General features: G+C 32.2%; 1 protein-coding gene across 3 annotated transcripts in view; it reads right to left on the reverse strand.

Annotated features, from left to right (window-relative positions):
- Positions 1–5,460: 5,460 nt before the first annotated feature.
- dvl1a (dishevelled segment polarity protein 1a) overlaps positions 5,461–14,255 on the reverse strand; it is a 45,940-nt gene continuing 37,145 nt past the window's right edge. For all 3 annotated transcript variants that reach the window (XM_051096043.1, XM_051096042.1, XM_051096041.1), the window contains exons 14-15: positions 13,882–14,100; positions 5,461–8,293 (exon numbers count right to left, since the gene is read on the reverse strand). In XM_051096043.1, the coding sequence (XP_050952000.1) occupies positions 7,758–8,293; positions 13,882–14,100 (755 nt within the window). In that variant the 3' untranslated portion in view covers positions 5,461–7,757. The remainder of the gene's footprint in view (positions 8,294–13,881; positions 14,101–14,255) is intronic.

Genomic DNA, 14,255 nt, shown 5'->3' on the forward strand with positions numbered 1-14,255 from the left:
GTTAATGTCAGTCTTACCTCAGGCTTTCAGTTTATGTCTTTCGTATCTTGATAGTGTCGTCACGCATTTCACGCCGCGATATAAAGCGTCACAGCGAAATATAATTAGATACAATAAAAGCGAAACTTAGATAGATAGATCGATTAATGACACATCATGACTCAGTTCTACACAGGACTCATGAGCATCACCTGCCATGTCATCCACATGCTCTACAGCGGTTTCCACTTCCTTATAAGCCTATATTAAATTTCTTTCCTTCTTACTCCTGCCTGGAGTGGAGCTTAAAAGAGGCTGGACTACAATGACAATAACCTAACTTTCCTATAATTTAAACAGACGCTTGATTACCGAGTCATAGGTTTGTGACTCAGCTGTTTATTATTATTTCTTTTATATTTTACGTCAACACAAGAGAAAAAAACAATGAAAGCAAACCATGCGCGTTATATGATCATTAAATCATTTTAATGAACAATGGAATGAAGAGGAAATTGTATAAAACACTTTTTGTAGTACATTCTGAGTGTTGCAAAACTTGGCAAACCCATGAAAGCCACATTATCAAAAATAATCCAGCTTGAGCCGCATCCAGACTATGTCACAATTACCGTCATTCGAGATGACAGCACGACGTACTACAAGGAGCTGGTCACGTCTTCGAAATGAGTTTCTGTGTCTACACTATCAGTGTGTGTGTGTGTGTGTGTATATACATATATATATATATATATATATATATATATATATATATATATATATATATATATGAGGCACTAATGAGGCATCTCTCCCTATATATGAAGAGTTCAGATGCAAAAGCATCTAAATCCATCTGACATATTTCTTTAAAATCAGCATTTTTTTTGCCTACTTTGTATAGGATTCTATATAAGTACTGATACTTCTGATTGGGCTGAGGCTGGAATTTAGCGAGTTTAAAGTAAAAGTATTTGATGGATGTATACTATGTGTCAGGAGCATTCACTCAGTATCTTTATCTCATTTTTGACCAAGATGGCTTTTAGCTGGTTTTGCATGTGAACTCTTCATATATATAATGCCTCATTAATGTGTGGATATTGGTGGATGTGTCAACGTGTGGCATCTATCTATACATATGTATGCAGTGTTAACATGGTACAAGTCGTAGTTCCCAGGAAATTCACATTTTGCAAGATGCAATTACGTGTTCTATGAAGACGTGAACAATTTCTACAATCTCGTACTCATGCTGTATACACATAACATCGTAATTACTGTAATTTTGAGATGACAACACGTGCACATGTACTTGGAGCCGTTTACACGCTTGGACACAGAACTATCCCTGCTGGAAAAAAAAAAACAGATAAAACCAGCCTAGGCTGGTTGGCTGGTCTTAGCTGGTTTAAGCTGGAAGTAGCTTGTTTTAGCTGGTCTCCCTGGATCGCACTATCAATGCCTAAACATAACGCCTCATGAATCTAAGGTGGTCAGCTCTCAGAAAATTCCCAGTTCACAAGTTGTAATTATGAGTTCTCCGAGGATAGGAACGAGGAGTTTTTACAAGTTGTTATCTCGTAATCACGGTAATTACACTGTGGCATGAACGCACGTTTACAGTAAAAGAAACATATTTTGTGTTCAGCCAATTGAGGTGTGCAGTAGACACTTCCAGTGTAAAAATTTGAATATATCGTTTATACTACCTGAAAAGCTCATAGATATTACAGATGCTACTTGCTACCAGTCAAGGTCATTTTAGGTCAAGGTTTTGACTTTCAGTTAATGATGCCCTCTGCTGGGAGGAAATACCAATATGGCCGTGCAAACACTTACGGTGGCTTCACCACCTAAACGCCAGTTTAGAATTTTATGAGCAATCCAAAAATAGATCTGTGGTTCTGACATGTAATCAGAATTTCATGGCAAATGTTGTAGCCTATATTATGTAAAATATATTTTCTTTAACACAAGTTAAAGAAAATTTCTTTAACTTGTGTTAACTTATTTGACCTTATTTCGGGCATTTAACCATAAAAAAGAAGAAAAAAAAACTGATTGTGAGAAATCGGAGCCAGAAGTGCTAAAATGCTAACTCCTTCCTACACTTTAAAAAATAAAAAACACAATTTGTTGAGTCAGCTTAAAATAATTTGTTACCCTGCTGCCTTAAAATTTTAAGTTCAGTCAACTAAAATAAGTTTATTCAACTTGAAATGTTAAGTTGTACTAAGTAACAGCTTAGATATTTGTGTTTGCTAAACTTAACAGATGGGTAAATAAAATTTTAAGTTGATTTAACTCAAATATCTAAGTTGTCACTTAGTATAATTTAACATTTCAAGTTGAATAAACTTTTTTTTGAGTTGACTGAACTTACAATTTTAAGGCAGCCAGGTTACAAATTATTTTAAGTTGATTCAACAAATTGTTTTTTACAGTGTAGTTTTGGCCTACAAAAATACATTAACCCTGCATCTCTCTATACCATAGAGTGAAAGATGACAAAAGAAATATAGGTTTCTTTAGTTGAGTAATGAGGAAATATGATTAATCAAATAAATAAAAAGTACAGAAACACTTAGCTGAAATGCTCTTTGGCTTTAGGCAGGAAACTATGTAAGACATGCATTAAAAATCTCACCATACAGACAAATGAAAAGATCTGCAAGTGAAATAAGTTTATTTCAGAGACTGAGACTGAGCAACAGTTGCAGCTAACCTGAGAGGAATGCCATTGTCTTTTAATGGGATGTGGCTTAAACAGCTCTATCACTTCTATCACCATCACAGCAGCCTGGTAGTTACATTAATGTCACAAATTTGCTCCACTTTGCTTTTAAACATACCCTATAGGTACACCCTTAATAATTAAAAAAGCATTTAAACATAATATTATTCATATCCGAAAAAAAAAGTGATGCTTCCAGACAGTGTCTCACTGAATCACTGTTTATCCTCATTTGTTCTGTCTATATGGTGTCATCATTTACAAAATTGAGGCTAAATTCAGTAGTGCTATTATAAAATAGTAGATTATGTCATATAATTAACAAAAAAGAAACTAGTAAGCTTACACATACACCTACATCATCACATCACACACTCCCACGTTGACCTTTTATTTAGAAGGGTAAATGTAATCCTCATCCCACACCAACGCGTCATCTGAAGCTTGATTCACTAAAGAACCTTTGTGTAGACGTCATTGCAAGTGGCCAGAAAGAAAAGCAGCAGTCTAGGTATCAGACTCAGCACATTTCGCACACATCTCTGAGATATGCATCAGTGCGTGTCACACCGAGGTTAAGTATCGTCTATGCATCTGTTCTTTCCACTTAACACTTTCCATCCCTTTTTTAAATGATAAGCATTTTGTTTGTTTGCTGTAAAAAAAAACAGTTAAATGTTAAAAGCTCACTTCCTCATACAGAGAAGCTGCCGTAGTTTGTCAGAGTCAGAGCAGGGCACACTCATGCAAATGTCTTACACGTAGTAGGGAAAATACTTCTGTATGTATACCAGTAAGTGTTTCAGAATGTCGTGTCTCAGGCTTACCATCAACTAATGTCTTCAAAGAAACTGTATTTTATTGTAATAGACATACATCATTTATGAGCTGTAACAGATTACAGCATATTAAGCACATTTAGAACAGTTACTTTAAAATGGAAGTTACTATAATATGAAAGCAGATAATATGGAATTGCGATATAAACTCACAATTCTGACTTTTTTTCTCACAATTGTGAGTTTTTAATCACGCAATTCTGACCTTTTTTTGTGAGATATAAACTCGCAATTGCGAGTTATAAAGAAGAAATAAAATCAGAATTGCGATATAAACTCAAGTTCATCTCGCAATTTTGACTTTATAACTCGCAATTGCGAGTTTATATCTCACAACTCAAAAAAGAAAAAAGGTCAGAATTGCGAGATGTAAACGCAATTGCGAGAAAGTCAAAATTGTGAGATAAAAAGTCGCGATTAGCCTACTGTACCTTTTTTGTTTTTATTTTTTAATCGGGGCAGAAACAGACTTCCATACCCAATTGTAAGATATAAACTCACAATTGCAAGTAATTAAGTCAGAACGGTGAGATATGAACTTGCAATTATGAGAAATGAAGTCAGAATTGCAAGATATAAACTGACAAGTCTGACTTTTTTCTTAGAGTTGCAAGTTCATCTCGCAATTTTGACTTTATAACTCACAACTGCGAGTTTGTCTCAAAATTCGGAGAAAAAAAGGAAGAACTGCGACAGAAATTCGCATTCGTGAGAAAAAAATGTAAAAATTATCTCGCAATTCTTACTTTATTTCTCAAAATTGTGAGTCTATAAAAACAGTGATATAAACGCAACTCTGAATATAATTTTTGCGAAGTTTGTATCTCGCAATTGTGACTTTTTCATCAGAATCGCGAGTTTATATCGCACAATTCTGTCAGAATTCTCAGACATAAACTCGGAATTCTGAGAAATAAAGTTATTGTAAAATAAAGAAAAATGAAATAAAGAATTGTGAGATATAAATCGCAAATCTGACATTTTTCTCAGAATTGTATGATATAAACTTGCAATTGAGAGTCATAGTCAAAATTGCGAGACAAACTCACAATTCTGAGAAATAAAGTCAGAACTGCAATTCAGTTTTTTTCACACATTTGCGAGTTTTATTTATTTATTTTTTTTTTAGAATTGTCAGTTTATATCTCACAATTGTGACTTTTTCTCCAGAACTGTAAGTTTATATTTCGCAATTCTGACATTATAGCACACAATTGTGAGAAATAAAGTCAGAATTGTGAGGTAAAAACTAATTTTTTCAAGAAACTCATTTGTAATATTGTATGATAATAATGTTATAACGTAATGCACTACAATACATAAACCTTATTAATATTCACTTAATGAAGTTATGACTTTATGTATATTATTATTAGTTGCATTTTTTGATGTCAAGAATGTGTTCAAATCCTACAGTACAGCTATTCGAAAAACGTTTTTGTTTCACTTCTGTCTTAAGTTTTGATATGAAGTTCTGTTTTGAGATAAACGTCTCTAATCATTAGTTCAATGTGCAAAATATGTCGTTGTACTACTACGCCAAAGCTCTGGAAATATGATCCCAAACAGAAACTATGATGTGGAGAAAAATCTTCTCAAGTTTCATAATACAAGATAAGCGCACACATCACAGAGCTTGTCTAGTAAAATATTGGGCACATAGTACAATGATGAGTAGACATGAGACATCTGCTCTTTGAAAATGATCTGGTGTTGAACCAGCACTAATCATGCAGACAAAAAAAGACTGAGAAAATTCTTTCTTAATTCAAAACACAGACTATCACCGCCTTAAGCTTTTCCAGACACTCCTATGTTTTTTGGCCAAACAGTAAAATTCTTAGTAGTAAAAAACAATCTGTTTTTAAATAAAGAAAGGGAAAAAAAACGCGTCAAGACAATGGCTGGCCACTTCTTAATACATAAATTTTATTTTCTCAGTTTTATATATATATTTATATAATATATTTATGTTGTCATATTTACAATTATTCCTCTTTTGTGAAGAAACAATAAAGCAAAGAGCTTTCACTGCAATCAGCGTTTCATCCTAAAGGGCCCAGAAGTTACATTTCAAAAGTGCTTGACAAACTCTTGGCTCAGGCAGACAGGTCAGTTCATGGAACAGAATGTTACGAACGAAGACAACACCTCACTGCTTTACCAAGAAATTTGACCATAAAAACAACCTATTCTTTCCTCCATAAAAACAGCTGTTTTAGAACAAAAATCATGACTCACTAATTGTCAAGGGACTTTGGTTAGCCTATCTGCCTGTTTTGATATCTATATTATAACTCACAGGGCCTACTAGCACTCTACTGCATTAACTGTACAGTGACGTTCGTAATACAGTGGTAAATACTAAGACAACTGGTGACATCTGAACAGTCAGGTCACAGACTCTATGAAAAGCACCTGTTTGTTATTGTTAAAAATGTATCACATACATTTGGAGTTCATGATGGATGTTTTTGCAACATTACAATAAACATTTATTTAGCGATAGCTTAACATGCTATCAAGCTAATGAGGGAATTTTGAGTTGTAGCCTCACGAGACAATACATTCAGCGATGTTTAGGGATATCAATTGTCATTATGATGTCTGATTGTCAACAGGGTTATGACTCTGGGAGTATAGAGTCAAATGCAACTGTGTAAGACAAAAATCATCCAGCGCATGGATACGTGTAAAAGTACGGACTATGTAAAGAGCCGTCGTGCCAGTAGTCTGGCTTTTAACTTGTGCAAAGTGCAGAGCAGCTGAGTATAAGAAGCAGACAGTCTGATACACTGACTTTCCTGTTAAAAGCTTATTAGTTGTGTTATCTTGTGCTGCTACTGCAGTATTGTAGTTTTTGTGTCAGAGTCTAAATTAACTCTGCAGTTGTGCTTTTTTTTAGTGTCCTTCGGTGATCAAAACAACATTGAATGGACATTAAAGGAACAGGTGACCTAAAAATGAAAAATCTGTCATTATTTGTTCACTCTTATGTAGTTGTTGCTATTGTTTTCTTTTTTCTCAAATACTTTCTCTCTTTTGTTGAACAAAAAGAAATGTAAAAAAGAAAAAAAAAAATCCTGGTGGGTTTTTTTTTTTTTTTTTTTTTTTTTTTTTACCTATAATAGAAGTGAATGAGGACAGGGGCTGTCAAGATCTGAAAATTAAATTAAATAAAATAAAATAAAATAAAATTAAATTAAATTAAATTAAATTAAATTAAATTAAATTAAATTAAATTAAATTAAATTAAATAAATTAAATTTAAAACAAAAAAATCTGCCATCATTTGCTCACTCTTATTTTTTTTTATTTTATTTTCTTAAATACTTTTCTGCTGAACACATTTTTTGCCGAAGACATTTTTTTAAATATCTTGGTTGATTTTTTTCCATATAATAGAAATTAATGGGGTCTGGGGCTGTCAAGCTCTGAAATAAAAATAAAATAAAATTAAATTAAATTAAATTAAAAATCTGCCATCGTTTGCTTACTCTTATGTTTTTTTTTTTAATTAAATTTTTTTTTTCCTAAATATTTTCTCTCTTCTGTTGAACATAAGAATTTAAAAAAAAAATATATATATCCTGGCCATTCTTTTCCATATAATAGAAGTGAATGGGGACTGAGCCTGTCAAGCTATGAAAAAATAAAATAAAATAATTGAAATAAAATGTAAAATCTGCTTCTCTTCTGTTGAAATGTTGTTTTAGCATTATGTATATGCTTTTAATTGGCTTCATTTGAAAGTTTGTCATTTTATTATGTAAATTTGTCATTTTTATTAGTTATTTTTATATATTTCTACATATTTCTAGATAATATTTCTATATTTCATTTATTTTCAATTATTTGAGAACATTTCTAATTTTCATTTGTTTTTTTATCTAATATTTATATTTTATTTCAGATTTATTTCAATTACTGAAAACTATTTTTAATACTTTTAGTTAACAATTACAACAGCATTTTTTGTTTCACAGAAGAAAGAAAGTGGATAAATGAGTAAGTGACAAATGAGTAAGTATAATGAGTCAATGTCAGAATTTTCATTATTGGGTGAACCGTCCCTTTAAACGCTTTAAATGGGGCTGTCAGTTTGTACATTCTCAGTGCAGGGATCGTCAGTAGCAAAAATTCATGAAGCAAACTGCGGGAAATAGGCCTTGTGCTCTGAAGGGGTTGAAGGCACTCTCCTGTCACATAATATCAACGAAAAATTCACAAGGATTGCCCATAGCGTGTTGAAATGACTGCCGACTAGCCGTGAGTTCTGGGGGGACGTTTCCTAGCTCCCGGACGGGAGGAGCCCCAGGTGGGCTGTTGCTTGCTGCCGCTTTGGGGGCGAGGTGAGCGAGGCAGTATGGAGGGGGAAGACCCGGCGGGCCGTATGAAGAGCCGTGACTTCTCTCACTGTGGGCACAGGATAGATGATTGGGCTGAATGAAAGGGGCATGGCTGTACGTGAAGTTGTGGCTAAGCTGCGAGACGCTGTGACACTGGCCGTGGCTGTACCCAGAGTGAGCGTAGCTGTGGCTTGAGTGGGCGTGACTGGTGGCAGAGCGGCTGTGGCTTTGATGACTCAGCTGACTGGGTGCCCTCTCACCCCTCCTTCCAATCCATGTTCCCAGTTCTGATTCGCTGCCCCCACAGCACGGTGCCTTATGGTCCTTCTCTCGAGGGGAAGGTCTCCGTCCTTTGCCAGCGCTGGGGTTGGAGCCACTGCTTCTGCTGCCTGAGGTGAGAGAAAAATGTGCTTGGACAAATGTAGTATTATTTTCCCTCACAAAACCATATGCTAACCAGACTCGACAAGCAATGACAGCCATTTTTTCTATGTTGCCCGAATTTCGAATTACAGCTGTGACAAGCAAATCTATGTTTGGTTAGTTGCTTGATTTATATTTCTGCAGTGTCAACCCACTTGAAATCTCACTTGGATAAAAATCAAGCTTCTCATCTACACTATCTTTTAAAAGTTTGAGGTGAAGAGTTTTGGAAAGGACTGAATATTTTTATTCAGCATTGATGTATTAAATTGATGACAGTAAAGAGTTTTTGAACAGTAAGATTTGTAATGTTTTTTAAAGAAGTCTCTTCTGCTCACCAAGCCTGCATTTATTTGATCCAAAGTACAGCAAAAGCAGTAATATTGTGAAATATTTTTAATATTTAAAATAACTGCTTTATATATGAATATATATTAAAAAAATTTATTCTTGTGATCAAAGCTAAATTTTCAGCATCATTACTTCAGTCTTTAGTGCCACATGATCCTTCAGAAACCATTCTAATATGCTGATTTGCTAAAATGTTTCCTTGATGAATAGAAAGACCCAAAGATCAGCATTTATCTGAAATAAATAGCTTTTGTAATATTTTTATATATATATATATATATATATATATTTTTTTTTTTTTTTTTTTTTTTTTGGAAAGAAATGATAGTTTTAAGTTGCCAAAAGTTGAACAAATCCCTCATTCTGTTAAAAAAATTTTTTCAAATTCTTTCTCTTCTGTTGAACATAAAAAGAGATTTTTTTTTTAAATATTCTGCTCGTTCTTTACCTTATAATAGAAGTGACTGGGGCCGTCAAGCTCTAAAATAAAATACAATAAAATGAAATAAAAATAATACTTTAAATTGATCAAAAGTGATGATAAAGATTTCGATTTCAGATAAATGCTGTTCTTCTGAACTTTCTATTCATCAAAAAAATCGGAAAAATTATACTCAGCTGTTTTTAACATAATAATAATAATAATAATAATAATAATAATAAATGTTTTTTTGAGCAGCAAATCAGAATATTAGAATGATTTCTGAAAAATCATGTGACTGGAGTAATGATGCTAAAAATTCAGCTTTGAAATCACAGGAATAAATAACATTTTAAAATATATTTAAATAGAAAACAGTTACTTTAAATAGTAAAAACATTTCATAATTTTACTGTTTTTGCTGTACTTTGGATTAAATAAATGCAAGCTTGGTGAACAGAATTAGCTCGGTGAGTAGTGTATGCTGCTATAAAAATGTTTCAAATATGTTCTTATTAATTTTCTATTCATCCATGAATCCTGAAAAAAAGAAAAAGTATCAAGGTGTCATATTCTGAACAACTGTATTCAACATTAATAATAAAAAGAGTGTTTCTTGAGCAGCAAATCAGGAAATTAGAATAAGTTCTCAAGGATCATGTGACATTGAACACTGCAGTAATGACTTCTAAAAATTCAACTTTGTCATAACAGGAATAAGTTAAATTTATATTATAATAAAATATATTATATACAAAATATATTAATATTTTGACCAATAAAAAACTAATTTCAAAAACGTTAAAAAAAAACAAACTCTAATTTTACACCGGTCATGTATATTTAACATCAAGCATATATTTAAGGAGAGAATGATTGAGAAAGTTCGAAAAATCGAACAAGTCCCTAATGCTGTGCAGCATCATTTTTTTGACAACCCATTTCATTCCTGTCTCTACTGAAACTGCCAAAATTGCCAAAATATTTAGAAATATTCAGCATGTAATGCTAAAAACAAGCAAAAAAATACAAATCCCCCATTTCTGGCAAGAAACAGCATTAAAAAGCCATCTAGAGAGGCATCAACGAAGGTACATGTTCTTAGTTTTACGCTCTTCATCTGTGCTTTGATTGGCTGCAATGTTGTTGGGTCACACCTGGTTAGGATACGACGTGAAGGACATCAATACCATGAGGGTATTAACAACACCAATACATCAACAAAAACCATACAGTACGAATATGAACATTTTGTGGTGGTTATGCATTTGCACTGAAGGTACGTCAAAATGATGGATGGCCTAAATTTTTCAGACAACTCACGTCATACAGTACTGTCATACAGTACAGTAATGGAAATTTTTATTTTAACTGCTCCTAGTTGATTCAGACTTTGGCAAAAAGAGTGAGTGTATTACATATCAAACAATGAGAACCAGTTGGATTCTCATGCACAATGAGGGTAAAACTGCACATGCCCACACAAGAAACACAAACAAGCAACACAGCTGGGGAGTCACAGTGACCACCCCAATGAGTCATACGGCATATGAAGATAAACCACTAGAATAACAAGATGTCAAGGTGAAAAGGTGGAGCGGGAAAACGTTTAAATGAGAGTGCTAATCTTACCGGATCCCCCATGAATAGAAGAAATTTCCATCAGTCTACATATGACCAGCAAAACAGAGGGAACATCAGAATTACGACAAGTTGCCCAACCAGATTTTCTATCTCATACTCCCACACCGACTATACCAAGAAGTTCTTCAAAAAAACAAACAACAACCCTGCACCCTAGTTTCTGTGATGCCACCATATGTTATGTAGCAACCAAACTTGAGTATGCTGAACCGGTGTTAAGAAGTCACTAAAGGAGAAGTTCACTTCCAGAACAATAATTTACTCACTCCTTGGATGACATTTACTCACATCTTGGATGACAAGGGTGTGAGTAAATTATCTGTACATTTTTGTTCTGGATGTGAACTAAGGTCAGTGACCTCTGTACTAACTCCACCATGCCTATTATGCAAAGGGTGGCATAAGCAGTGTAAATGATTTAAACATCTGGCCATACCACATATATGGAATATCCAGCTGAAAACAGCAACAATGATGAAGTTCTGAAAATGGAATAATTAAAAAGAAAATAGTTGGCATTTGAGATCTTACTGTTAAATCAGATTTTCTCAGATATTTATTTATTGACTTATTTACTTTTTTTTTAATAAAGTCATTTAATTTAAAGAAAACAGAATTGCAACACTTAATAAATGTAACAATGATAAAGATATAAATATATTTTCACATACACTAGCAGTGAAGTATTTGAACAGTAAAATATACGTTTTTTAAAGAAGTCTCTTCTGCTCACCAAGCCTGCATTTATTTGATTCAAAATACAGCAAAAGCAGTAATATTGTGAAATATTTGTACTATTTAAAATAAGTGCTTCCTGTTTGAATACATTTTAAAATGTAATTGATTCCTGTGATCTATATATATATATATATATATATATATTTTTTTAGCAAGGATGCTTTAAATTCATCAAAAGTGATGATAAAGATATTTATAATGTTACAAAAGATTTCTATTTCAGATAAACATTCTTCTGAACTTTTTATTCATGAAAGAAACCTGTAAAAAATTCTACTCTTATTATTCTATAATAATAATAATAATAATAATAAAGTAAATAAATAAAATAAAATGATAAAGACATTTATAATGTTACAAAAGATTTCTATTTCAGATAAACATTCTTCTGAACTTTTTATTCATGAAAGAAACCTGTAAAAAATTCTACTCTTATTATTCTATAATAATAATAATAATAATAATAATAATAAAGTAAATAAATAAAATAAAATGATAAAGACATTTATAATGTTACAAAAGATTTCTATTTCAGATAAACATTCTTCTGAACTTTCTATTCATGAAAGAAACCTGAAAAAATTCTACTCTTATTATTCTATAATAATAATAATAATAATAAAGTAAATAAATAAAATAAAATGATAAAGACATTTATAATGTTACAAAAGATTTCTATTTCAGATAAATAGTCTTCTGAACTTTTTATTCATGAAAGAAACCTGAAAAATTCTACTCTTATTATTCTATAATAATAATAATAATAATAATAATGAACTAAATAAAGTAAATAAATAAAATAAAATAAAATAAAATGATAAAGACATTTATAATGTTACAAAAGATTTCTATTTCAGATAAACATTCTTCTGAACTTTTTATTCATGAAAGAAACCTGAAAAAAAAATTCTACTCTTATTATTCTATAATAATAATAATAATAATAATAATAATAATAATAATGTAAATAAAGTAAATAAATAAATAAAATAAAATGATAAAGACATTTATAATGTTACTAAATAATATTATTATTATTAATAATAATAATAATGCTAAAAATTCAGGTTTAAAAATCACAGGAATAAATTACATTTTAAAATATTCAAATAGAAAACACTTATTTTAAATAGTAAAAATATCTCAAAAATGTACTGTCTTTGCTGTACTCTGTCTTTGATAGAGGTATTTTAAAAATGTTTAGTGCAAGTTACAGAAAAAGCAATTCAATTTTATATTATTCTATATTACTCGTTATTATTCATGTATTATATATCATATTTTTAAAATTTATAATCAATCAAATCATTATAAATCATTGTCTCTCCTTTAAAGTTTAGTAGCAACAATACAAAACCATCAGAATTTTTCCTGTTTGTGCTGTGTATCTTTAGAATTTAATGTTTAATAAAATGCATTTTCCATATCAACTTTGTCAGGCATGCTGTTTAGTTATATATATCCGGGTGTCAATATTTAACTCTGTCCTAAATCTTTAACTTATAATATGTCTAGTTCCTCGAACGACATTACAGATCAATTACAATCATTCACATTATAAATGTTGTCCAGCAATGGCATTATGAATGCAACATCAGCCTTTGTTTACTTCTAGTTTACCTGTATCTGACTCATTACTTACTATGCATTTGATTTACAAGAGTAACAACTGCTAATACGTCATAATAGTAGATTTTTGCTCCCACTTTATATTACAGTAGGTGGCCTTAACTACTATGTACTATGTAATTTAAATTAATCATGATACAATGCACTCACTGTGTACATACATGTTTTTAAAAAAATACCTGCATGTAATTACATTTCTAGTTATACTGTAATTTAACCTAATCCACCCTTAAACCTACTCATAACACCAAACCTGGCCTTAACCTTACCCGTATCCCACCTAAATGGCAGCAGAAGTGTTTTGCAATACAATATGAACACAATAAGTACATTGTACATTTTAATGTAAGTACATAGTAATTAAGTAATATTTTCTGAATGAATGGACAAAACTGAAAAGTGTTCTAATTATGCAAATATGTGCACATGATTTACTAGCCTTGTGCCATTGATGTCATTCTGGCTAAGTGCCGTGTTCATTCAGGTACTGAAAGCAAAACTCATCTGCATGAACATATTGTAGTATTCTACCTATTCATCCTACATGTAGATTTACAATAAACCCACTAATGGTTTCCATTCTACTGTAATAAATTCCATTTACAATACATGTGAACATGTGAAGTTGTTACTTAACATCCTTAGGCACTCCTGAAACCAAAAGAAAAAGTCAGACAGGAAGCTCACGTGGGGACGAGCGTGGAAAGGGGTTTTCCCTTTTATCCATCAGTGCATCATATATTGCACTGTATTACACACAAAAACACCCACCTTCGCTCTGCTGGCTGCCTGCACTGCCACTGTGGAAACTGTGGCAAGGGTCCGAGTATCCTGGAGGGAAGCCTGGTGGAGGAGTGGGGTAACCTGGGTAAGGGTAGGGCTGACCGCCGAGGGGCCAAGGGTTGGTTCCCGGTGGAGGAAGAGGAGCGAGACCATCGTGGTCAGAGCCTCCACCACTAGATCCCTCATTCAGATTGAGAGAAGCCATATCTAAAACCAGAAGAATGTAAATAGAATTAAAATTATCAGTATTTGACAACATTTAATTGTAGTATTATTAATGACGTTTTATGACTCTAAGCACTAAATCTTTGACTTTAAACCTTTAAGCCAGATCTTATCTTAATGTATTAAAGGTATTCTAG

This window comes from Labeo rohita, chromosome 23, assembly GCF_022985175.1.
Source record: "Labeo rohita strain BAU-BD-2019 chromosome 23, IGBB_LRoh.1.0, whole genome shotgun sequence".
NCBI classification, from domain to species: Eukaryota; Metazoa; Chordata; class Actinopteri; order Cypriniformes; family Cyprinidae; genus Labeo; species Labeo rohita.